The sequence below is a fragment of the Micrasema longulum genome, unplaced genomic scaffold (genome assembly GCF_059751315.1).
Source record: "Micrasema longulum isolate JH-2025_06_02 unplaced genomic scaffold, ASM5975131v1 h1tg002578l, whole genome shotgun sequence".
NCBI lineage: Eukaryota > Metazoa > Arthropoda > Insecta > Trichoptera > Brachycentridae > Micrasema > Micrasema longulum.
Window position 1 is genome coordinate 121,519 of NW_028279716.1, and position 27,881 is coordinate 149,399.

General features: G+C 33.8%; 2 protein-coding genes across 2 annotated transcripts in view; one reads left to right on the forward strand and one right to left on the reverse strand.

The window, feature by feature from the left end:
* Nucleotides 1–17,693, reverse strand: part of LOC148271934 (protein argonaute-2-like) — a 40,044-nt gene extending 22,351 nt beyond the window's left edge. Inside the window, exons 1-10 of the mRNA XM_088240720.1 lie at nucleotides 17,421–17,693; nucleotides 13,885–14,915; nucleotides 10,714–10,884; nucleotides 10,442–10,533; nucleotides 9,427–9,523; nucleotides 6,883–7,006; nucleotides 5,559–5,695; nucleotides 4,304–4,452; nucleotides 4,014–4,113; nucleotides 2,273–2,377 (exon numbers count right to left, since the gene is read on the reverse strand). Of these exons, the coding sequence (XP_088096846.1) occupies nucleotides 2,273–2,377; nucleotides 4,014–4,113; nucleotides 4,304–4,452; nucleotides 5,559–5,695; nucleotides 6,883–7,006; nucleotides 9,427–9,523; nucleotides 10,442–10,533; nucleotides 10,714–10,884; nucleotides 13,885–14,915; nucleotides 17,421–17,433 (2,019 nt within the window). The 5' untranslated portion in view covers nucleotides 17,434–17,693. The remainder of the gene's footprint in view (nucleotides 1–2,272; nucleotides 2,378–4,013; nucleotides 4,114–4,303; nucleotides 4,453–5,558; nucleotides 5,696–6,882; nucleotides 7,007–9,426; nucleotides 9,524–10,441; nucleotides 10,534–10,713; nucleotides 10,885–13,884; nucleotides 14,916–17,420) is intronic.
* Nucleotides 17,694–20,125: 2,432 nt separating this feature from the next.
* Nucleotides 20,126–24,630, forward strand: Synj (synaptojanin). Its single transcript, XM_088240730.1, has one exon. The coding sequence runs from the start codon at nucleotides 20,630–20,632 to the stop codon at nucleotides 23,828–23,830; it is 3,201 nt and encodes a 1,066-aa protein (XP_088096856.1). The 5' UTR covers nucleotides 20,126–20,629; the 3' UTR covers nucleotides 23,831–24,630.
* Nucleotides 24,631–27,881: the final 3,251 nt, after the last annotated feature.

The window sequence follows — 27,881 nt, forward strand, 5'->3', positions numbered from 1 at the left end:
ATTGGGTGTCAAATAATATTGTGGAATTTCACATTTTGTGGTGAGACCGAGGTATCCAGCTTCGAGGCTGTTCTAGTTTAAACTTTCCCCCAAATCGAATGTTAAGTGAAATGTTGAACGAGCTTTATTTTTATACGAGTAATAATTCATCATTACGAAGTGAATGCCGATTCAATCAATAAAATTATTTAATATCTAAATTTGTTTATTTTTCCATACATATATTATTTACATAGAAATATAATTACAAAAATACACTTTAGAAAAATACATCTTAAAATTAAGCTATAACATGAATTGGAAAAAATGCCCACAAAGACTTCAGCGTCTGAGCGTGGGTCATTCCTTTTTAAAGCGTTTTTTTTCAGGCGTGTCTAGTAAAGGGGACTGTATTTAACAAGATTAACTACTACTTTATGTAGACTTAAGTATATTTTGTTGTCTTTACAATGAATAGTGAACAATTTTATTTTTTTTAGATTCCGAATAGATTTTTATAGGAGGAAACCTATCCATCATATCATTGTTACTTTTTTAGTAAAACTACTTTTTTTTTACACGGTACTGCATGCAACGTTTTCCCCCTGTAAAGAGGTTTCAGTGCATATAACTCAACTTTGGCTATAGATACATAACTCGAGATGGGGAAAGTAGATTCTAATCTCTTATGTAGAGAATAACTTGAAAATGAGGACAGTAGAATGTACTTCTCTCACCTTTAGTTTTGTCTCTGAATATGGGGATTAGTCTTCTTTACCATTGGTATTAATTCATATTTAATTTAAAGGTCCAGATTATGTGAATAAATATTTATATTACAATTTAATAAAATATTTTGGCTTTTTACAGGTTGTATCTAGGGATGTAACGATACACAATTTTGCCGATACGATACCGATCATTAGAGTAAATAATTGGCGATACTGATACCGATATCGGTGGCTTAGTAGAAATAGAAAAAAAAAACAAATAAATAATGAATAATTGTCTTTATTCTGCATAAAAGTTACCTATATTTATTAGAGACTGAACCTTGAGAAGGTTGAAAACTAAAATGTTAAATTAAAATTCGACGAAAACATTTATTTGTACGGAATAATCAAGAATATTATCAAGCAATCAAAGCGCTAATTAAGAAAGTAATTATTATTCAATTACACAAAGTGGTAGAGTAAACCGATACAAAAGATAAAGTCAGTAATTAAAGTTTAATTTTGGTAGATTTTTGTTAAGAAAACAAAGTTTGTCCAAATTATTAGCAGACAATCTGTTACGCAATTCATTTTGTATAAGACCTGCAGTTGAAAACAGACGCTCAACAGACGAGGCAACTGAGCTCAGTTGATAAGACGAGTATTTTTGCGCAAGTGTTTTCAATTTCGGCTATTTTTTATTCTTATTGCGCCAATAGTTCTTTGGGTCTTGTTTAATTGGAATATTTGGACATCTTATATACGATTCCACCTAATCTTGCTCAGGGTTAGCAGACATGTTTGATAAAGGGTCCTCTTCTTGTGCTTCTTTAATCAAACTGCCACAAGCATTCCAGATACCTGTGAAAATCTTATTTTGATCTCTTTGTGACTCTACAGGAACATTATCTACATTATTCCTGTTCATATTTGTAATTCACGAGAGGAGTATTCTTTTCTCCCGAATGCCTGTAGATTGAAGAGTGAATGTCAGAGCGGCAACGTCGCGCGCACGTTGTTCATTTCGCGCGCTTTTCAAACTTTTAATAACCGATATATCGGAATCGTTACATCCCTAGTTGTATCTAAAGAGTTGAAGGGTATACTACCCAGGAAATAATTTGGTAAATAAAATATATTTGTATTATTAATATTTAAAGCATTAACTTTGCGGTCACACATTTTACTAAATGTTATTAAATATTTGTACATAACCACTTTCCGACTTTTCTATGTCTACCGGTTTGGAGAGGTACCCGTCTCTTTGTCAGGACACCAATTAAACCAACATGGTTATATACAAATATTTAAAAACATTTAGTAAAAATATTTAATTAAATAAATGAAAAAAAATTAAACTTTCAATCTTATTTTAAAATGATGGGACAATATTATCATATCACCATAAATGAAAAGTCGGCTTGAACAATAACTAAACTGAAAATCTTTAATATTGTTATTTAGTTATCATTAGCAATTTCAGAAAGATTTTTGATAAATCTTACTGGCAAAATATCTTTGTATGCTTTTCCTGTGAAGTTATTTGGTTTAAAGGGGTTACTGCTAAGAAGATAACATACGCTTTTGATTGCATCCATGACTTTTCTTTTCCTTTCATCAGCAGGAGCAGCAGAGGCTCTGATCATTTTGGACGTTTGCATGCCATCCAATTTTCGGATAATAACCTGAAAAACATATTATATTTTATTTATACTCATTAAATTCTAAGATCTTAAGAACTAACGTTAATAGTTAATTTACATTATAATACATGCGTCATATATTATCAACATTTATCTACTTCTTTTATTTCCTCCGGTAACTTAATGTACAATTTTGAACCATATACAGTGAGTTTTGAGACTTTTAATCTTATCGATATATCCTTTGGTTTCATAAGTATAACATTGTTTATGTGAATGTAATGAATAATATTGTATTAGAGTAAAAAAAAGTTTTAAAATCGAAGTAGATTTATGTTTATTTATTAAAATATCAGAAAACTAAATAAATGCATGTGACAGATGTTTGTTGTTTTACAGTGCAAATGCTAATTTCTTAAATTAATTTAATATATATATTTTTTTATCGAGGTTTTCTTACTAGTGAATTGAGTAGTATGACACCGTCTGTAGGAATGCTCCGCGTTTTAGAGTAAGCAATGCAACCAATCTTTTAAATTGTCATATCGTTGAAGTGCCTTTTTCTGAGCTCCTTTAAAGAGCACCGGAGGTAAGCCAATCTCGTGACATCTTATTAATTTAGTTGAAATTTGCAGAACTCCTTTTAATCTTATACGTGTGTATATTTTTTGTAAAACCGGGGTTATAAATCATAACCAGCCACTTGTATAAAAAATGTGAACTTTAATAATGGGATTTATCCTGGAACTATTTGACCTACTTTGTGATGTTAATTTGACGATGAAATCCAAAGGACAAGTTTATCTGACATCTTAATCAACATAAAATAATAATAATCAGAAATTTTAAGCGGGAAATAATGCGTATAATAATGACAAACAAAATTAACAAGCAGATAGATTCCTTGGTACCTACACTCTACACTACGCATACAGATGCGTTTCTACTATCATCTCCCAGGGAACAGCCAAATGTGAACTAAGTGTTTTTACAGTTATTTACTAGGAAAAAGACAATAGATCCTGTTTACTGCATAAAGCAGGGACAAGTTTGAGTTTGAGTATCGTCTATTGTCTTGTTAACCTTAATAATAAGTTAAGGAATGCTGCTATCTTTGTTTGGTTTTTTATATTTTACTTTTTGTGCTGTTACATGTACACTTAATTGCCATACTTACTAGTTCTTTGCTCAATGTATTATTATTCCGTTTTTTAGAATTATTTTTAATTATTAACTTTTTAAAATCATTCTTGTTGTTGAAATTCCATTTGACGTAGCGTTTTGAAGCTGCAAGACTTTTTGTGATGTTAACTATCATATTATGTAAATGCTATCAACTATCAAATATCTAAATTTAGTAAATGGGGTCTAGAATTTCAACCGTCCATGCGCTCAGTAGCTGCAAGACTTGTTGTTGATGATGAAATGAAAAATGGGTCCATTACGATAACCCCCAAGCGCAGAAAATCATGGGGATTTCCCGACCATGATTCCAAATCAACGGCCAAACTGAATATTCACGGCTCTAAGGTCATGCTCTGTTGTACGGCAGAAGCAAAGTTGTACACCTATAACAAGCTCAAACGCGTTTCCCGCATTTTCTCAAAAGTATGCAAATGTGACTTAGACCAATCTGGTTCTGCCGTCTTCATAAAAGTTATTGGAATTAAAGGTTTACCTGCCCAGGTACAACTGTGCAAAGTTCAACTGGAAAACAAATCTTTCGAGGACTGTTGCGGCTACCAACCCATAGACACGGTAAATGTGGGTACTGTAATCTGAAAGCAATGAAAATATAAACATAGAAAAATAATGAGAATTTTTTATCTTCTGATGGTTAAATTAAGCTGCCCTTTCGCACCTCTTACATGCCCGCAACCGAGGAATTTCCACAAATATTATGATCTATAAATACAGATGAGGGATATAAGAGAAAAGTATTTTAAATTGTAGTATAATACGACATACCTATATTTTCTTTCAACTTGGAAGTACTGAGTGACGTTATATTTTTTTCCATCATCCACAGTGAAGTTTATTTCTCCGGGTGGTGGCATTACATCATTCACTCTGTATGTACGTCGCGAGGATGAATTTCCAGGTATCTCAAACTCCACCTGATTAAAACAAAGTGTATTAAGGTCATTCACAAGGATCTGAAAGATATTATATAATTTCTCTACAATGAAACTTGTCCATCATATGAAACAAAGAAACTATCATGCCGTTTTCCCTTAGGCAGAGAGGATAGAATGCCACATCACTCTGTCTTTGTATACAGACCTCGCTTCGTTTACATTCATACATCTTCTCATTCACGGATGAAGATTATTCCGACTTTTGACACGTTCCTCTTCAAGTATTTGTTGAATTTGGTAATGACATAAATCCTTTTAGAGGTTCTTTCAATGTACATTCGCTACATATGTCCAATTATTATACTAACAATTAAAACAAGAGAAATCTGTATCTGCCCCTTGTTAAACAGCTTTTAACAATAGACAAAACGTACATTGTGTACGCATGCTGTAAAACACAAATACACTAAACGTTGAAAAAAAACTGACTACCGGAAACTGGATATCTATTGCAACACATAACATAGCTATAATGAGGAACTTCAGCCCTACGGGAAATTGGATACAAAAAATGTTTTCTTGCACGTGGTAAAAATTAGAGCATTAAATTGTACAGTAAAATTTCTTAAAAATGTACAAAGAAAAAAATATATTTTAATAAAAATGCACTACTTTGAATGATGTCACTGGTTCATACGAACCATCCAATGATATGAGACCTTTGAAGGTTTGGTCACCGTAAACGAACCAATCGGAAGAACTGTCATAGAACCACCTCTGACGTCACACGCGGAGTTACTTTGGAAATTAAAACTTTAAAAAATCATACCGCTGATAATACGATATATAAAAATAAACATTTTGGCTTAGTTTAATATTCTTTTAACAAATAAAAAAAGGAAAAAAAGACACTGAACTTCCTCATTAATTGATTGGTTATTGTTCACAAGCACCTGTGACGTTTCAAAGTAGTTCATTTTTGAGAAACTTCAATGTACAATTAAATGCTCTAATTTTTACCGTGTGTAAGAAAACATTTTTATACCTAATTTCCCGTAGCGCTGAACTTCCCCATTTAAAATAAGCAATATTTTCCAGATCCAATAGATAGGATAGGTGTACTGAAAGAGTGTAATCTGTGGTACCTTCATAGTTTTGATGAATTTCCTTAATTCTTCGACAGTGTTGGAATCGAGGCGTTTTGGTTCCTTGACATTGTAGCGAGATAGCTCCTGGATAAGGTCTACGACATTTTGTCTCTTGGGGAACCCTTTATGGGCGACTAAAATTATAATAAATAAATGCACATTTATTTCTTTAAGAACTGACCCTGTATACAGGACGCAATGCCAGCCCAAGCCCGGATAAAGGAGGGTTCTCAGGCAAGGTTGGCAGCCTACCCGGGCTTCTATTACAAACACTTTCGCGGCCGTAGAAAAGGCTTCTATATTGTGTATTTAGTATGTAAATATGCGCTGTAAAAGTGTTTTCTACGGTCACAAGAGCATTCGGAATAGCAGCACCGAGGTAAAAACGCTGGAGATGCTCACGGAACAAGAAAACGACTCTCAGAAATCGGACTGATCATGGACAAGACCAAAGTTCACGGAACAACAGGGATCGGGAGATCGCCGCAGAGCTCAACAACCACAACACAGACATATGCTAGTTGTTCGAAAGCAAAATGAAAAAAGGTTTTCTATTTTGTTGTATTTCATGTCACATGTATGATTTGGAATGTTTGTTAATAAATAAACAGAAAAAGCCTCTAAAACAACTCAAGTTTTTAATTTATTCACGGTGACAGTAAATCGGAAACAACCATTATGGATGTTACCGCTGATTAACTATTAAGATTAGAAGTGATCTTGTTTAGAGGAAAAACCTGAAATTACAGTAGTCATCTTATTAGTCGATCCAATATCAACATGGCTTTTTTTTGGCTTTTGTTAATTATTAAACCATTCGATCACAGTTCATTTATTCTGAATGTGAAATAAAATCATCGGGTTTCTGGCAAAGGTTGGTAACAACAAATTTTCAAACAATGAGATGTCTTCATAAATGGCAACAAATAATCTTAATTTAAAAGGTAAATAAAAATATTTTGTAATATTCAGCTTACTGTTTTATTTGAATCATTGATTTGGGATGCGCTTTTAACTTTAAAAGTGCAATATCTCACAACTATTAAAATGTAGTTACCAACTACATTTTAATAGTTGTGAGATATATTATTAGATAATTTTAAACTTAAAATAATATTTAAAAAATCATTAAAATACATTTTTTATTTAAAAGGGGTTTTTTATTGTTCCAATACGTCTTATAAAAAAAAATATTTTTTTTTGCCCAAATATTAAAAATTGCTTAGCTGATTTTTTATTATTAAAAAAAAATATCTACTAATCTTTTGGTAGATTGTGAATATTAGAAGAGAAATGAAATAAATACATATAGGTAACTTACTATCCACATTAATGAAGGGTTTCCATCCAAGGATGGCACTTTGAAAGATGCCATACCACATTTCTTGTCCTCCACCGAGATCTATTACCTGACCTTCTGGTTTTGTGAAGAAAGAGCGACCAACCTGACCAACGGAAAACACAATATAAAAAATATATATTTATATAACATAGGTACGCATTAAAATATTTTTCTTCTCTCTTTTATTTTTTATTGAAAAATAATGTCATTTTTCTTTTAAAAGGATACATAAAGTAAAACCTTGTTTCGACGTTCCTCGATTTTACGTTTTCCCGCTTTTTACACCGAAATGTTCAGGACCCATTTTTCTTCATACATTCTCATACAAATATTCCCCTCAATCAACGTTTTTTACATTTTTCATCACCCCGGTTTTACGCTTAAAAATTTTCGGAATTCATTTGATGTGTCAAAAAGCCAAAATTATGTCGTAATAATGATGCCACGACCCGCGCGCCACCGAGTGTCCCACGCGAATGAAGAATAATAAAGGTAAACAACTAATACAGGGTAAATTATTGTCTTAACTTAAATTCAAAGCGGGCGCAGTGTAATTGACCTTTTTGTCCTTTAGGGTTAGTTTTAGTTTTCATTTGAACAAAAACATCATATTGACTTCTACAAATCATGATACGCAGTCAAACGTTTAGAAACAATAAAGTTTTAATATCATTGAATTGCGATGTTTAAAACATAACAATAGAAAATTTAAAGTTATAAAAAAGATGGTTTAAAAAGTTGTCATAAAAGTGGAAACAAATAAACAATTTTACTGCGATCTATATGACAGTTGTTTTTAGTGATGCCATAGAAAAAAAGGTGATACTGTATAAATAAAATTTCCCAACATTTAGGGGAAAATTATTTTATGTTATTTTATGCAAATTCAAAATTCTATTTTTGTTTTTTTTTATTTACACATAAAATAATTTTAACATCCGTTTTTAAATCAAATAAAAAAAAACAGATTACATAATATTGTTTGAAAAAATATAAAATGTTTTTAGGGAAATCATTGAAAATAGGTAAAAAAAAAAAAATATTGACAATTTCCACTTATCACCGTTTTTACAATTTTTCTGGAAGTACATGTACACTATAGTGTAGCCAATCAATTTTATTTTTGTGTAATTCCCATTTCTTAAAAAAAAAAATATTTCCTCACTAAAGTGACGCTAAAGCGTTTTTCTCAGTTTTACAATTTTTCTTGCTTCCCTTGAAAAACGTAAAAAGGGGGTTTTACTGTAATTATCAAAATTACAATGTAACTGATTAGAGAGAGAGATATGTGCTCTACATTTGAGACTCTGGAATTTCTTGCGGGCGGCTGCCCTACAAACTGCCGCTACAACTGCAAAAAATGTAAATTGTAAAAAAAAAAGTTGAATTTTGTACTTCTGTATTTTTGTTGATTGACTTTGTAATACAGTGAAATTTTCGTTCCTCAGATAATAGTTTTTACAGATCTGTCGTTTATTTCTTCTAACTCAGAATTAATTTCAAACAACATACAAAACTAGATCGCATCAATCGTTTCTCTATCTACCATTTTACCGCATTAATCGTTTGAATTACGCTGCGTTACTAACATATCTTTATATTTCGTAACAAGGCGTGTAACATTAGAGCAAGATATGATAACTATTTGTTGCTGCTGTCGGCACTGATGAAGAGGATCGGCCGCCTCTCGAAAGATTAAAAAAAACTTTCAGCTATGCATATTCAATAACTGATGTAGAAAAAAATTACATTTGCAAAGCCGAAAACATCGACTTACAGAAATATAACAGCCAAAATACAAATGCCGATGCAATATTATTTCCAATACAATAAAGTAGAATTTCTTCGTTTCTGTTCAGCTTTCTAATTTTATTACTTTATTTACATCTGAAACTTGAATCCTTTTTAGAATTTTAACCTGCCAATTGTAATGCGGATGGGAGGGTATCTTTACCCAATCCTATCTCCTTCTGTATTGGCCTCTAATTCCAGCAATCATTGTTTTCCCGCATTCATAGTTTATTTCAATGGGCCCCTTTAAAAATGATAGAGGTTTCACTTCATACGTAAAATTTCTTATTTTATGAACGAAGATCAAAATCAACAGATGGAAGAATTGAAGAAATATGGATGTTCAAACATAGGCAAAATGGTGAGTGTTACACAGTGTGTAAAGTGGTCACTTAAATCAGCCCATGACAGGTCATAAACCCGTAAATGCCTAGACTTCCATATTCCCTTCTCTAAAATTTTCTCCATCCCTGTTTTACTAAGAAGTTTAACAATACAATATGTGTACAAATTAAGTTTTTTCAACTTTTTATCGATCTTGTTTATGTTTAAACAAATGTTTCTGATTATTTACAGCATTTGCACAGGTTTGTAGATCTCAAGTTATCTTTTTTTTTTATTCACTGGAATTTGTACTGTTCTTATCTTTTTATAATTTTCTATCTAAATAAACATATTTTTAAGCGTAGAATAATAATCTCAGGTTTACAGTTCAGTAGTATACGCTCAAACCTTCACAAACTTAAGAAGCGGAGAATGACGTAGGATGACATCCAGGCAAGAAATGGCTCTTTGCGGAGCATCTTGTGAGCTTCCTTGTTTCATGTATCTGTAAAATAAATGCATGGACTTAAAAATAAATTCATATAATTATTTGTCATGTTGATGTTGAAAACAGAGGCGGGTTTTAGTATGGCAGTGCACTGCCAAATAAAAAACAACAGGGATTTATTGCAACATTATACGAGGGTTGCTACTGAAGTTTTGAGATATGGTAACACCAGTGTGAATATGTCAAATCTGACTATGTCATCGTAAAATTTGCCATTTTTAATGGTAAACGTACTCAGAACTTTTTGTCATATGAGTGATATTTGTGTTGTTTACAGATACTTCAATTCGGTAGAACGGTCAATTCTGAATGGTACACCACCATTTGTTTCCTAGAAGTGTTTGGAAAAATAAGGGAAACCAATTGCAGAAGACAAATCATTCTCCACCACGACAATGCAAGCTGTCACACAACAGCTTAAACAAGTGAATTTTTGAGCATTTAAAACATCGAACTGATGGGTCATCCGCCGTATAGTCCTGATTTGGCGCCCAGAAACCCGACGATATGAACTATTAAAGAATAAACTAATCACTGAAGCAAATGCATTGTTTACATCAGGGGGTTACATTATATTCCTATCCGCACTCGATGGTACACCAATTGCGGCGCATCTCGATCATGTATCATTTAAAGGTAAGAAATATTGCACAAATCTTGTTTCCACCGTTTTAATAACTTCGCGTATTTTTCTAAAACGTGTTTTAATACCATTATATTTGTCCTAATTAAAGAGTTAACAGAAATTCTGTGATTAATGTTACAATTTATCATAGAACTAAAATCCATGAGTTTTATTTTGAAATATGCACCATAAATGAAAGGTATTATCTGGATTGACCTGAGGAAAAACGGATATGCAAATACATACTTAAATTCCTATTTCTACATCACTATTAATAAAGGCGTTCATACTTAGATAATGAAGAAAAATCTATGTTGGAAGCCCATTTCACAGTAACTTGAAACTTCATCGGGTCGTTGCGCCCCTCTTCAAGCATCTCTATCTGAAAAGTTACACGCCTATTTAATATGAAAACCAATATTTTGATTGAATTATATTTAGAAAATACAGCACCATATAACATTATAGTATTTTTATCTGTAATGTAATATTCTATTATCTTTTTGATCTTTCTCACTATACATAAGTTTAAGTAAATATCTCTTCAGTGGTAGTTACTCACCGTTTGGGTAACAGATCCAGATGGCATAGGCAGAGGTCCACTGCTATACAGATTTTTTTGTCCATCGAAGGCCGGATATTTTCCGGGGAAAACCTTTTTTATAAACTTATCCATCACATGCACCAACATCCTCGGGGGTTTATCAGGCACAATGGACACATCGTAGTGTACCTGCAATAGATAATGCAACATAATTGGCTGTTGGAATTGGGAAGGGAGTGTTGTGAAAAATTGCTTAAAGATTATTTATTGGTAGAATTCCATAATGAAATTTGGTGAGGTATCCAAAATAAAACACTTATGTATTTACACTAAAAATAAAAGTAGAATTAAATCCAATAGAAGAGTTTTATTTTTATTTTGGATACCTCACCAAATTGCTTAAAGATATTAATTTATTTTAATTTTATTTTATTAACATAAACGGCAAATCTGCCTTTTACAAACATTTATAATATTAACATATTTGGCTTAATACATATTTTTTTTTAAACATGAATTTCCTTATACCCAAGATTTATAAAAATTAAACCAAAAATTATACAAGATTTATATTTAAAAAATTAACCTAAAAATTATACAGCATATTCAGTAGAAAGTTTAAATAATAAAACATTCTACAGTAAAACAACAAGAAAATCATAAGTACTGTTTCACACAGCTAGGCAAAGTGAACAAAAAAATGTATATATATATTTATATATATATTATGAAATGCATAAATAAATATAATTACCATTCACCATCTTTGAAAAAGTTCAAAAGGTTTGTTCTATTGGAACAATACCCTACACTAAATATATCAGATACGTGGGAATAACTATTGCCGAGTTCATGAAGTCTATTTAATACGGCATTACAAGTATACACTGTCCGTGAATTGTTGCTTCAAAACGGTGGCACCTGTTTAGTCATTCTTCCAGGCACCCCGAAGTTGATGAGAGATGGTTCAGGGCAATCCCATATTGAATTTACAATTTTAAATAAATTTAAAAGGTCTATAATTTTTCTTCTATCGTTAAGTTTTAACAAATTTATATACCGTAAGATTTTTTTTTTGACTCTTTCAAGAGAATTTTGGTGACAGTTGTAGTAAGGAGTCCATATTGTAGAGTTATACCCGTATGCAGAGACAAAACTTAAGGTGAGGAAAGTACATTCTAATTTCAAATGCAGAGAATAACCCGAAGGTGAAGACAATAGAATGTACTTTCCCCACCTTAAGGTTTGTTTCTGCATACGGGCATTATACTCTAATTGGCTTCGCACTAATGAAGTATACATTAACTTCAAAGTGCCTATGTTTTTCAATTCCTTAGTCACACGTAACATGAAACCTAACATTTTTAGAGATTTACTAGTAATATTATTTATGTGCCTAATAAAGGATAATTTTTGATCAAAAACAATACCCACCTCAGAAGTTGAGCCTAATTGCATATTACCCATCAAATAATCAAATAAAATTGGGTTTTTTATTCTAAAAAATCTCATTATGTGGCATTTTTTTATATTTAACTGTAGTTTATTGGTGGAGCACCACTGGAACATTTTATCTAAATTACGTTGCAGAGTCACACAATCATTTACGGAATTAATAACTTTAAAAATCTTCATGTCATCGGCAAACAGCAATATTTCCACATCATCAAATACATCCATTATATCATTAACTAGTATTGGGCCCAGATGGGAACCCTGAGGAACACCACTAGTAGCACAGAAAGATTGGGATAAAGTGTTACAATTTTTTACCGTTAGTGTTCTATCAGTCAAGTAGCTTTGAAACCATTTAATCATGGGACCACTTATTCCTAGATTTGATAGTTTGGCGACCAAAATGTTTAAACACACCTTGTCAAAGGCCTTGCTAAAGTCTGTGTAAATAGAATCTACCTTTTTTTTACCTATAACAGTATAATTAATTTAGTTCATAAGGTTTGTACTAGAGATCGTCACATTTAGAAAGAATAACAGTGATATTTTATGAGAACTAAAATTACCCCTCCGTTGCTCCTTTGCCAGTTGACGTTTGCTAGTTCCGATTGTTTGCATTTTAAAGTCTATATTATTAATGCGGTAACCGGTACTTTTTAACCAGTACTTTTTACCGGTACTTTTTAACCGGTACTTTTTAACCGGTACTTTTTAACCAGCATAGCCAACCCAACAGAGTTTGGAGGAAACTACCAATGAATAAATTCTGAACAATAGGGAAATATTGTCAAATCTTAACGTCACCATTGTTAAGTCCAAACATGTCGCATTTTCGTGGAGATGTATTATTTAACGATATTATTTAAAAAATATTTTTCCTAAATCCATTTCACATATTTTTATCATTATTCGTGGTGTGATATTTTCCTGTTGTCAAAATTGTTGACATAATAGTAGCTACCCACCTTCTTATCTAGAGGTTGGAAATGCTGCCCCCCCCCTCCCGACTTTTGATGCCATATAAAAAAACATTTATAATTTTGGGGCAAAATATCATTTTATTTCACACCATATCTTTTTTTTCACTATGAAATTATGATTTTTTTTCCATTGCATTTGGTATTTTTTTCAAGAACTAATAGTAATTGTCGTTTTTATCTGTGTTTTACTGAATGCACATAATGGTGTGAGTATTCTTAAATAATGTAAGTACCTACTCTTGAATCATTGACATTGTCGTATATTTTTGTAAAATATTGATAAGTATTTTAATTCTTGGCGGATTAACGTTAGCCTACCACCTGGCCTTTTTTAAAATTTTTTATTTGTTTATTTTTCCATACATATATTATTTACATAGAAATATAATTGCAAAAATACACTTTAGAAAAATATATCTTAAAATTAAGCTATAACATGAATTGGAAAAAAATGCCCACAAAGACTACAGCGTCTGAGCGTGGGCCATTCCTTTTTTAATTATTAAAAAGTTTATAGCACATGAAAATAACAGAAAAGAAAAAGAAAAGAAAAAGAAAAGAAAAAGAAAAGAAAAATAAAAGAATAGAAAAAAAAAGAAAAACCAAATTAACCTATTCTGAAATTATGAAAACATGATTTATTTTAAGAATGTGTCTATCTGCTCCTTCCATGTATCCACTAATCGCATGTTTCAATCAGTAAAGATGTTTGAATGGATAATATAATGTACTATATTAATATTTGAATACTTACACCGTTTCCTTTAGCATTGATGATCAAAGGCAAGTAATTGGTTTCTATGAAAATTTTTCTTCCCAGCTTTTTGCCGGTGTTACCACGGCGCATGGGTACTTTTAAACCTCCGGAAGTTTCAAGTCTGGCTACTGTTTGGGGTCCTGGTTGTGGAGGACCAGTAGATGTTGGCGCTGTTGATATCCGTGCAGAAGTGGCTCCGTGTGCAGGAGTGGCTCCCTGTGCAGGAGTGGCTTTTTGTGCAGGAGCCGCTGCTTGTGGAGGAGAAGCCGCTGATTGTGCAGAAGGCTTTGGAGTACTCTTTTTACCCTTTCCTGCATTTTTACCTTTATCTGGGTTAGCCACAGGTGGCCCTTCAGGAGCAGATGTCGGCAAAATTGGTTCAGATTTCACTGTGACTTGTTTCATGGTTTCAGTAATCGCTGCTACCGCTTGTGCCGGTGTCTGTGGAGTCCGGGAATCCCAAGGTGGTCGTGGAACAGATTGTGCCGGTGCAGTTGGAGTATGTTGGGTTAGTGGAGGGTGAGCAGCTTGAGAAGGAACAGCGGGATGTGGTCGTGGAACAGACTGCGGCGGTGCATTTGGAGTATGCTGGGCTAGTGGAGGGTGAGCAGCTTGAGAAGGAACAGCGGGATGTGGTCGTGGAACAGACTGCGCCGGTGCAGTTGGAGTATGTTGGGTTGGTGGAGGGTGAGCAGCTTGAGGAGGAACAGCGGGATGTGCTATAACAGATTGGATTGATTGGGGAACATGTTGAGTTGCAGTATGTTGCTCCTGCGAAAAGTCTGATTTCTTAAACTTCTGTTTCTTTTTCTTTGAAAATTCTTGGGAGGATTGGGCTTGTTCCAGTTGGACAGGTGGTCGGGAGGGTTGAACTTGTGATGGTTGGGTGGGTTGAGCTTGCGATGGTTGGCTGGGTTGAGCTTGTGATGGCTCGGTGGGTTGAGTTTGTGACGGTTGGGTGGTTTGAGATTGTGACGGTTGCACTGGTCGGATGTTTGAGGCATCTCCCTCTGCAGGAGGTTTTTTAGCTGGGGAAAAAAACAAGGTAAGTTAAAATCTTGTAGTTACTAAAGTTATTTCGCAAAACTAAATGTGTTTTAGACTGGAACTATATTAAAACAAAACATAATCTTAAATACTACAGTTTATTAACTCAAATAATTATATTATGTATTGTGTAACTAAATTACAACTTATGGCATAATAGGGTGGGGATGAATTAACAAATTAATACTTAAACCTCATGAATCTGCTACAAATTTTTTCATTAAATTTATTTTTAAAAAGCCCACCAGGTACCCCAGTGTCGAGTCATTTGAGGAATTCAGGATTTAAGATAAGTTTGGTTTGGGTAAAGAAAAGTCGGAAGAATGACTAAAGCACATTCATAAATAATAATCCGGATAGTTAAAATTGACAAATCAATACACTAGTAAGTAGTCATGTTTTGTAATTATTTTGCACTGCATATAAAATGTCTGGGCAAAAATGTCGGGTGCTCCTCAGTTTATGGTGATTATTTTTTCTTTAAGTATTTAAGCTTTAAAATCATCATCAGTATTCTTTGTATATATATTTTTTTACATATTTTGTTTTTTTTTCAATAAATTCACAAAGAACTGTGAGTATTTCATTCGCTGAACTGTATTCATCTGCCCTAACACAGACTCAATGGGAAACAATCAATGTTCAAGAGGAAACATTTGTTTAAGTTGCAAAAATCAGTCACTAAAAATAATTTAAGCTGAAACATTAAAATGATTTTTTTTTTTTAAATGTTCTAAAATAATTTGGACATTGCCAACATGACATTCTATGACTTTCGAGCGTTCCATTTATCCATCGTCTGCTATGGACGTTGTTGGTAGTAGCAACAAAGAAAATTTAATTTTGAATGTGGAATGCATCGCTCCGAGTTCAGACTGTTCTGAGGACAGGGTTTACAAGCAAATCCCAGAGTAGTAGTAGTAGGCTTGTGGCATTTGTGAACGATCAAATCTTTACGATTCTATCATTTACAAATAATATTGAATGATCGAATCACATATATGAAAAGATTGGATTGTCAAAATGATTGGATTCTCAAAACGATTAGATTCTTAAAAAGATTATACTCTCAAAACTATTAGATTCTTAAAAAGATTGGATGCTCAAAAAGAACTAATAGAATCAAGATCGAGTGAAACTTTGACCAACGGATCACTACAGCGAGCGATAAGCGAGTCAGCAAATATGAAAACATATTTGTTAGAGCGAGATGAAAATAGTATGGAGTATTCCATTTTTGAGAACGGCCACCCGTAAAAAGGGTCCAACTTCACTTCAGCGCATAAATAACTTCATAAAAACCGCGCATATACCAAATAAGTTTCTTTGTTGCTAAGAGCGAGTGATTGTGCAGTACAAAGTGATAGAACCAATTGACTCAATCATTTTTGGAACCGATCTTTTCAAACGAACGAATGACACACGCCACTCTATCCAACATTACGATTTAATCTAAAAATGAACGAGTGATAGGACTGATATGATTGGTAAACATATTATTTATATTCTTATGTATTACATTACTTTATATTTGATTTTTACTATGTTATTTATGTTCAAGTAACATAATGTATTTTTAGCACATATACAGGTGGCCGAAGAAGTGACGTCCAGACTTAAAATCTAGGTGCCTCATCATATTGAGGGGTACCCCATGTATGTTCTGCGATTTTCCGTAGTTTTTGAGTTATCATTAACGGGTTTTAATTTGTGGAAGGTTTTTCGGGACCTATTTTTCCAACTATTTTTATTAAATTGTACTTTCACACATAAAATAATCAGCTTCGTATAATTAATTTTGGAGAATTTGAGTTCGGGCGAGTAAGACTTAAATGTTCCACTTAAAATTAAAAATCTAAAAAGGCAATCCCTTATTTCTGAGTAACTTTAAAAACTGAGCTTTTGTAAATAATACAAAAAATTAATACTTAGTAGGCTATTATTTGCTGGAATCAGCCTTCAAAGATACTGAGGTGAAAAGGAAAATGTTTAAAACATAAAAAATCTCCATCTTAGAACAGGCTGAGCCATGTTAGATGGAGACTACCCTAACCAGAGGACGCTCCATATTCATTTTCTAATCCACTAGGTTTATATAGATTCCCTGGTATCAAATATATGAATCCTTATTTATGCAATAAATCAGTAAAATAAATTGACTCTGATTATTTTTGTAAGCCATATTTTCAACCGAACGAATGACACGCCAGTATCAATTACTTATCAATTAATCCGATCATTTTTGGAACTAATCTTTGATCGATTCTATCTTTTCAAACAAACGAATGACACGCCTATAGACTTACAGAGTATGGGGAATCCCCTGAATAGTAGAATAACGCGTGCAGAGCCAAAATTGTGGATTAAGTACGATTGATTACTACTCAAAAGTTACAATTGACGCGGCTTTCTAGTTGAGAACATAGTGGAGGACTTTGCATTAAATATGTTTTAGTTATTAGCAAAAAAATATTCAACTAACTTACATTTTCGTCCCATATTCGATGTTTATTGTTTGTTCACTAGGCGGTGAAAGGCAAATTTGTTATTAATTTATTTGTCTTATATTTTATTGCACTTTATAGACACAAGTTTAATAGTTCAATAATTATAAGTAAGACGAAGCCTTCAAAGTTCACTTTTTCTGACTTCGCTTTCAACTCAAACGCGAAGGTGAATAATAGAAAATGTCTAAACGACACTTATGTCTGGTTTATATTGAACATCTGTAATCTATATTTATATTTATATATATATTCATAGACAAAACTACGTTTACAGATGATGTCAGTGGATGATTCTAGATTACCCATAGACAAGAAAAGAGTGTGCCAGCGAGCAGCGATTACCACATTACAAACAGACAGAACATCGTACCGTAATAAAATATAGGAATCCAAAAAATAATACGCGCACAGAAAAAATGTTTCAGAAATTATTACGATACGAGTAAATAAACAAATGGATAAATATGTATTTTTCTGTAACACGGTAAGAATTAAGATTTTCTTATAATCGTTTTGATAAATGGATGCATAAATTATTTATAAAAAAAAACAAATTTCTAATGTGTGTCGTATGCACTAATCTAAAATACCATTTGATAATCTATGTTGAAAAAGAAAATCTACATGTAATGCTAAAAACAATAATGACTTGTAAATACTTATTTGTTGAATGCTATATTGTAAATACTTATTCGTTGAATGCTGTATATGCAGTTCACTGAACAAAACTTCCAAACGTAAATTGTTCACTATTAGGGAAGACCGGGGATAGTGATAAAAGTAATAATTTTCAATTTTGTGTTCATATATCTTTCGTTGCTTACTGTTATAAAAGCCACGGCTTGAAATAAATACATAAAATATTCTTTGGTTATTTATCTACAAAAATGATTTTGAAAAGGTTTTTGAAAAAATCAAATTATGCAAATGACGAAACTTTACGTTAATATGGTAAAAGAAACGAAATTACACTAAAAGTCAAATAAATATTTATTTTTTAATATCCGTAGAAGTATTGAAATATAATAAATACGCAATGTCGCAAAAAACAGTAACTGTAGAAAAAAATCAATAACAAAAAAATGAATCATCATCGTCATTACCTTTCTGCACCTAATGGTGCATAGGGCACTACATTGGTACACCAATTGCAGGGCATCTTGAAAATTATTTTTTTACATGACTGTAAGATGATCAGTCTTGCGCTTCAGATGCCAGTCCAGAGACTTTAAAATATTTTAGTGTAAAAACACCTATAATAAATATTTCATGTCAACCATGTCGGGAATCGAACCTGAGATCTCTTGCATGGTAGGAAACCGCGCTAACCACTGCACTACGAGGCCGACAAGTAATCAGATGAACAAATACGACAAACTTAGCTTCGTACTTGCAAGCTATAGTTATAGCACGTATATTTTTTAGACCACAATGAGCAGTCTAAACACTGCACCAACTTTTCATTTGCCTTACTGTTCAAAAACAATAAAAATAAAACAGTAATATTCTTCGTTTTCTTTACTTTCATATTTTTGCTTCTTATTTTATGTTATTTTTAGAGTAAACCTTTTAGAGATTAATATTCTGTTTATCATTCTGCCTACATCTTTTTACTGATTTAGGCTTCTGTTTTCTTACTTATTCTTCTTTTCAGATTTTCTACATTTAATTTCTTTCCATTGATCTGTCGAGGTCCTGCTTTTGGTATGGATGCAACACACAATACATGGAGAAAACGATAGTTTTCCTTCAATTCACTCGGCATACTCTGAATATTTTTATCTCTTAATTGGAGAAATGTTAAATTTTTTAAAGTAATTTAAATAGTAGATGAAAAAAAAGTAGAAAAAACTATTAAATCGATAAATTTTATGTTTTTGAAGGGCCCAGACTAGATGAGTTACAAATCATATTCATAAGTGATATTCGTACACGATGTAGGTGGTATTGTAGGATCAGCTATTGAGGTAATCAGAACAGGCAATTTAGTAATAGTTTGATGAACAGAAGCATTTCGGGCATTTCTAGGTCCGTATAAGTTTTTCTTTTATTTGTATATTTATTGACAACTTGTTACTTTCATCCCTCATTCTTGATTTCCCAAAATCAGACAATCACACCAATACCTACTAGATTATTACACTCTATAGTAAGAAACATAATCTAGAAGTAGATTATTTGTAACATAAAAAATGAAGACAGACCTTCATACTTCAACACAGGGTTCTTGGCCTCATAAAGTTAGGGACGCGTTATTTTTTTAGTAATATGTATCTTTATATGGATAAATAAATCATGAAGGGCAAATATTAAATATAACTTTATCTAAAGAAATATAAAGCATTGAAAAAAGTATCGAAAACTAACTTCTGTTGTATTTTACTATACGATTTATCTATAACAGTCTAGCACAGAGCCGTGAGGATAACAGGGGTGAGAGAAGTAGAATAAATGCAAAACAGTAACAGAAATGATTGTACAAACAAAGTAACTTCTTCGTAAACTCATTTGTTACTTTTATTCCGCACTTTCTTTCCCGGTCTCTCTTATTTATAAGACGTGTCTAGAAGTAGATTATTTATAATATGAAAACTAGAAACTAGAAACAAAACAAAATACGTGACATTTGATTGAAATTTCCGAACATTGCTTTTGAAAACAGCATAAAAAAAGAGTAATTTATGGCAAATCCGTGAAAACACTTTCAACCGTAGGGTTAATTAATTTAGCCAAAAAAGTTTATTACTATGACGTTAAAGGATTTTGTGCTGTAAACGGGTAAGTATGCGGCGTAGAGTTAATAAACATAAAAAAACAAAAAAAGTTATTACTTAAAAAACCCCCGATATATATATATTTTTTTTTAAATCTCAAAATGTGGATGCGACAATAGAATTTATGCAGGTTTTATTTTTTGTAACAAGCCATAAAACATATTATGTAGGCGATGTAGGCCTTGTAGCCGTATGCATCGATCTGTCAAATCGAATGTGTCAAACTCTGGACTTTTCTCGTATTGTAATGTGTTGAATTATCGAAAGTCTATAGGTCAATTACGTTTTTGGGTTCCTTACGATTTTTAAATGAAATCAGATCGTAAATACCAAGGGAGCGAGAATCGATCTTTCAGACTCGCTCCTTGATTTGTATAAGTATTAGTTACGCGAGTAAACGGCTGAGCTTTCACCATGGCGATGTCGAAAGGTTTTAAAGTTTTGGAAAAGTCTGCGCCGCCTAATCCTCACAGCATTCTATTGGAACACAGAAACAAAGATGAAACCCTAATGTTTGAATCGCAGGCAGTGGTTGTGCTTACAGCTCAAGAAGTAGAAGGTATGAAAAAGAACTACACAAAGATTGCGGATGCATATGGATGTCTCGGCGTTTTGCAGTTAAATGCCGGAGATAATACCCTGTTGTATTTAGTGTTGGTTACCGGGTGTTGTTCCGTCGGCAAGGTGGGCGATCTGGAGATTTTCCGTATCACACAGACTCAGTTCTGTCCTCTGTATTACCAATCGCAGAATGAAGATAGAGTGTCCGAGGTGAGAAAGCTTTTAAATTCTGGAACGTTTTACTTTTCCTGGGCAGGCGGCTCAGGTGGAGTTCAGCCATTGCTTGACTTAACGCTTTGTGCCCAACGCAAGACCATAACATCAACAACTGATAACAGATTTTTCTGGAACCGAACTTTATTTATCCACTTGATGAGATTTGGAGTACAGTGTGAGGGTTGGCTATTGAAAGCTATGTGCGGTTCTGTGGAGATTCGTACGGTGTACGTAGGTTCGCGCCAGGCACGAGTTGTGTTAATTTCCCGTCTCAGCTGCGAGCGTGCTGGTACGCGCTTCAATGTGCGTGGTTCCAATGATGAGGGGAATGTTGCTAATTTCGTGGAGACTGAACAGGCCATATATCTGGATAATGATGTGACATCTAACATTCAAACTCGTGGATCAGTGCCCATTTTCTGGGAACAACCAGGAATTCAAGTCGGCTCCCATAAGGTAAAAATGTCACGTAGCTTTGGTGCATCGCAGTGTGCATTTGAGAGACACTTCGATCAAATGAAAGCCAACTACGGCTTAGTCACTATTGTGAATTTACTCGGGTCGAGTCTCATCGGTGGCAGTGAGGGGGAGGCACTCCTTAGCAATGCTTTCCAGAAGCATTTGGCACAATCACCCCACAAAGATATAAATCATCTTATCTTCGATTACCACCAGGAAGCTCGCGCAGGTATTCCTACAGCTCTTTCTAAGTTTAAGGCTATTGCAGATCCTTACTTCCGCCTTATGAGCTTATTCTACAGTCAAAATGGTAATGTACAGCAAAAACAGAAAGGTACTATAAGAACTAACTGTCTGGACTGTCTAGATAGAACTAATTGTGTACAAACATTCGTTGGCCTAGAAATATTAAACGAACAACTGTCTCTTTTGGAAATTGATGATAAGAAACAGATAGTTGCACGCTTTGAAGAAGTATTCAGGCAAATGTGGATAAATAACGGTAATGAAATCAGTAAAATTTATGCTGGAACTGGTGCCATTCAAGGTGGCTCCAAGATAATTGATGGAGCTCGTTCAGCTGCAAGAACTATTCAGAATAACTTGCTTGATAATTCTAAGCAGGAAGCCATCGATATTCTTTTGCTTGGATCCACTCTGAACACTGAATTAGCAGATAGAACCAGAATTCTATTACCAACAAATATGCTGCACATATCTACACCTATTCTAAGAGAAATGTGCCGAAGATACTGTGAATATGTTACACCTGCAAAAATAAGAATAACTATAGGCACATATAATGTAAATGGAGGAAAACATTTCAGAAGTGTTGCGTATAAGAATGTGTCATTGGCTGACTGGCTTCTAGATTCACCTCAATCTTCTCTGGTAGCTACCGCAGACATTAATGATACTCCTACAGATATCTTTGCAGTTGGTTTTGAAGAAATTGTGGATCTCAATGCTGGAAATATTGTTGCAGCTAGTTCAGAAAATGCCAAGGTTTGGGCAGAGGAGCTTGAGAGGGTACTATCACGGGATAAGTCGTACGTGTTGCTCTGTAGCCAACAGCTAGTAGGAGTATGCTTGTATGTATTCGTGCGGCCAGAGTTGACTCCACACATTCGGGATGTAGCAGCAGACTGTGTGAAGACTGGGCTCGGTGGTGCCACGGGCAATAAGGGTGGAGCTGCCATCCGCATGGTGCTTCATGGCACTTCATTGTGTTTTGTGTGCGCTCACTTTGCAGCGGGCCAGTCCCAAGTGACTGAGAGAAATGCCGACTATTCTGAAATAACTAGAAAAATTGCTTTTCCTATGGGGCGGACTCTAAACTCTCACGATTATGTCTTCTGGTGTGGAGATTTCAATTACAGGGTAGACATGGATAAGGATGAAATTAAGGATCTAGTCAGAGAAAATGATCTTGGACCCATTCTCGAGCATGACCAACTAAACAAGCAGAAGCTCGTTGGTAATGTCTTCAAGAATTGTTTCGAGGGTGACATTACCTTTCCCCCTACATACAAATATGATGTATTCAGTGATGAGTTCGATACTAGCGATAAATGCCGCGCGCCCGCCTGGACTGATCGTGTTTTGTGGAAGAGTAGAAGGGCGACTACGGAACCCGATACAGTGTCACCCGCCGGGGCTGGTCTCCTTCTGCATTACGGGCGCGCCGAACTCAAGCAGAGTGATCACCGTCCTGTAGTGGCCATTCTGGAGGCTGAGGTTAGTGAGATAGATCCGGCAGCACGACGTCGTGTATTTGCTCAAGTGGTGCGCGATACGGGGCCTCCCGATGCGGCTGTAGTCCTCCAGCCGCAGCGTCAAGTCAACCTGGACGAACCCGGAGTCTTTAATGAAGAATTAATGGAGTCCTTGTTAAAGGACTTAAATTCATTTGGTGAAATCACTCTTGTTAGATTCGCTGACTCCTCCGAGAATACGCTTTGGATAACGTTTCGCGAGGGGCAGAGTGCATTGCAGGCAGCTAAGTGTGGGGAACTGATCATCGGTTCGGAAGTAATCTGCGTATCACTAAAGACTCCAGACTGGTGGGAGATCACGGAGAAGGAAATTGCTCTGTGTAGCAATAACACAGTCCCTTTGCATCGCGAATTGGGCCCGCCGCTTCCTGCCCGTGCTCCGCCCTCCCCGGCCCGCGCTCCGCCTCCCCGGCCAGCGCCGCTCCCGCCAGCCACAACAGGCTCTCCTACTGGTGCCGCAGCCCCGTCCTCCGCTGGCGCGGCGGCTCCGCCCCCGCGGCCAGCGCCCCCCCCGGCCGCCCCACCCTCCGACCCCCCGCCGCCGCCGCCGGTGCCCTCCCGGCAAGCCCAGCCGCCACCTCTTCCAGCGCGCCCCCGGCCCTAAATGTCTGCATTATTATTTCATAATTATCTTTAATAATTAAATCTTGGCTTTCTTGTATCACCAATTTGTAACCCAACCCCTATTTATCACCAATTCCTTTGGATACCTGATGTGATTTATTTGTGTACAGGAATTGGTGGCCTTCTGATTTATTTGCCTTTTATTATTTGATTTATTAATGCCTTGCATCGATATATTTATTTGGTAGTGATTTTGTTTTTTACATTATCTAAATTGCTGTTTTTCAACCTTTTTGAATATGCGACCCCTCCTTACAAGTAGAAAAAAAACTGGCGACCCCCCCCTTTCCCCTAGGATTAACTTTTGCCTCGCTTTCACGCTCGGGGAGGTCTCGCAGTCACGAGCAGTGCAAAGGTTAAATAAAATAAATTAAGGATCTGGAGGGGGAGCTCCTGACGTCACTGCGACAAAGCCCAGGCCCATAAAGTATCGGGCTATTATGTAGGGGGCGCTCCTTTAACATCCTCAGGTTTAACTAGTGTTCCCCTGAGGATGCGCTTTTATGATATTAAGCATTGCATTCACATTATTATTATCTTTGTTTTCATGGATAACTTCTATAGCGTCATTTTCGTAATATAATATTTTCAAAGTGATTCTATGAAAATTTATTTAATTTGAAATGAAAAACATAATTTCAGTTTAAAAAATTAAATCACTTCACTCTCACAGTTTCGTACTTTTGCTGGGAGAACATTCCACGCCATAGGGCCTGTGTGTATAGGTGTTTCCTTATCTGCACTGCAGAATCTACATCCGTTGCTTGCAAGGCAAGGTTTATTTATTTATTTATAAACGCCCAGAGGGCTCTTATAATATTTAGTTAAGAAGTACATAAAATATAGCAATCGACATAAAATAGAATCATATAAGGTTGGAAAACACTGGTCCAAATGAATGCTTATTGATAATGGAGTATTTGATTATGTACATAATATTTTTCTGAACTCATTGACATTATTTGAAAATAAGATACCACCATATCAATGATGTGAATAGTGAAGTACATTTTTTTCATGTTTCTACTTCAATTGCACCTGTAAATATTTTTTTGGAAATAGGTGCGGCCTATCTAATAAACCCCTTGAAGATATTTCATAATGGCAATTCAATAAAAAATTCATAAGTTTTTATTGGTTTGCGCTTGCTCTCGAAAAAATTAACGAAATCTCCTTTAGAATATAATATTATTTTTATAGAGTATTCCTTTGAGGTTATATTATTTTTCTGTGTCACATTCCATTGTCTAGTGATTGAATGATTCATCTTATTTGATATGTCAAATAAAATAATAAAAATACCCAAAAAAATATTGAGGATTATAATAAATATACCAAAGATATAATTTTTTCATTTGTTATAAAGTATGTCAGCATTTGATTTTGGCTGTAATTTTTTTTTGTTTAATATGTAGTTTTATTAGTAAAATGTATATGCAAGTATTGGAGTTACTTTTAAATAAATTGTTTGGTAATTTTTAAAAATTATTTAAAAACAAATAAAGTAACTATGATGGGACTTGCTCAGTGTGATTCTAATATATATTCTGTGACAATGCATTCTGAATTATGTAAGACACCAAGAAGCATGTATTACATATTTTAAATTTATATTAATTAAGCTGGATTTTAACGAAAGCTTATTTATTTTTTGTTAGTCCAACTAATGTATGTGCGTTAAGACTGCTGGTATTTTTTTATAAGATTTGTTTAAAAGGGTCATAACTGCGATGTTTGGTTCAGTGCTAGATATTTTAAAGTTCTTTTTATGTGATAATTTAAATGCAAAGTTGATGATAAAAGCCGATTAATAATTGTTTATGAAACGAGTATTAGAATGCTGATAGTACATATAGTGCTTTTTTTAGCATTTCTTGCTAATGTTTTAGTCACCATCCATTATTTAGCGTAGACTGATAGTTGTGGCAATATCTAACATTGGAAAAAAGTTTCAACAGTAAAAACGTTGTCAGAATGGTAAAAAATCGAATAAAGTTGTCAGTATTGATTTCTAAAATACTTATAATAAGTCTGGGATTGAATGTAGACTGTCAACACACAGGTTTTGAAATAATCAATGTTCATAACCACAGCACTAAGGATTCCTAGTTCTTAACTTTGGATTTACCCTTATGTATTAGATATATATAAGGGTAAATCCAAATATATATAGAAAAGCATAAGATGCATAGGTGTAATATAATATTTATGTCATAATTGGCCAAAGTCTTCAACACTTGTTTATTGTGATGTCAGAGACAAGTCTTTTACTTATTTACATTTTATTTATAGCAAAGTTTACATGAACACAAATGTTAAAAACTGTATTTATATGTTAAGGGGAAAAATATTTAATATTTAGAGTTAATATTGCATGAAATTATCACTTACTTTTAAGTATCAAATGATTGTTGTTTGATGTTGTTAGAATTAAATTGTTACAGACTTGCATAATATACATATTTAGTGGTGGCACACCCTTGATTCTCTTGTTAAAAATTTAGTATTAAGTAAACAAATTTATCTCTAGATAATGTTTGTTTCAGGATAACAATATGTGCGGATATTTTATTAAGCATAATATTGTGTAGTTGTTATATATCATGAATGTTACAACTGAACACATTTCCTTTGTGGCATTACTAATAGTTAATTTATTCTGCAATGAATTAAGAGGTAAAAACATGTCAAAGTTTTATTTTTTTAATGGACGTACTTTCCTGTTTGTTGAGTTGTATCAATGGTCATTCAGATACTTATAATTTGATGTTAGTTTTAAGGCCACTGGAATGTGTTTTAGTAAATTAATTATTATCCGTGTACAGTGCATAATATTAGCTTCATTTTCTTGTATTGTGTGTATGTGTGCAATAAATGAACAAAATCATGTCTATACATATATTATGTGTATATTCAGAACAAAATAAATCATGCTTTCTATACAGAGATATATTTTTACTAATTTATTGTATTAAAAAAACATAGTTTTCAGCGTTACTCAATAACTATAGCTTCAAAAGACAACTCATCTAATCTTACTGGTTATTTTAGATGGGGGCTTCTGAGAGCAGAAAACTTTAATATACCTATATTATAAAACTGAAAATACATGTATGTGTTTGTTTGTCCGTCTCAGCATCTCCTCCGAAATGGCAGGTCGCAACGACGTGAAATTTGGACACATCATTCTAGATGCGACTTCTAGATAAACTGATATTTTCGAGCCAAATTTGACTCTGCCTCTACTCTATACAGACTCGAACTTTTTATCGGCAAGTCTTGGCGACTTGAAATTTAAAACCAACATGTGACATGCTTTTTTTTAGATTAACCGTGCCGTTTTCAAGCCAAATTTTTGGCACTGCTCGTAAAGTGACGGAAAGTTTAGAATCAATCAACAATAAAATCTCCATTTTCTATGGTAAGTTGTAGCAAAGTGAACTTTAGAATTAACATTTAAAACACCTTTGGTAGATCAACCGTGCTGTGCAAATTTTTAAAATGGACTTTAAGGGCATAAAAATAACATGTCAATGATATGTCGTAGCGACTTTGAATTTAGTATTGAAATGCGATTTCAAGATCAACTGCTCTATTTTCAAGCCATAATTTTTCTCGGACTTCTTCAGTATAAAATTTTCAAAACAACTTCAGATTTAGAATGAACATTTATAATCCCTTTGCTAGATAAAATGTGATTTTTCCAGGCTAATTTTTTAAAAACTTTCTCTGTATAAAATCGAACTTTTCGACGGTAAGTCGTAGCGACAAGAAATCTAAAATCAACATGAAAATTGCAATTTTTCAATAAAACAGCCTGTTTTTAAGCAAAATTTTTACAGATTTCTTCGGTGTAAAATTTAAATTTTGAACGGTAAATCATGGGTAAATCGTAGTAAAGTGATATTTAGAATGCTGGATGAACAATGCTGTTTTCAAGATAATTTTTTTTGGTCTTTGATATGAAAAAGAACTTTTCAACGGCAGGTAAGTTTTTAATGTTTGTAAAATTTATAATTAATTTCAAAATT

Excerpts from the sequence above, each read along its gene's own strand:
- Synj (XM_088240730.1), top strand. The coding sequence starts at position 20,630 with ATGGCGATGTCGAAAGGTTTTAAAGTTTTGGAAAAGTCTGCGCCGCCT.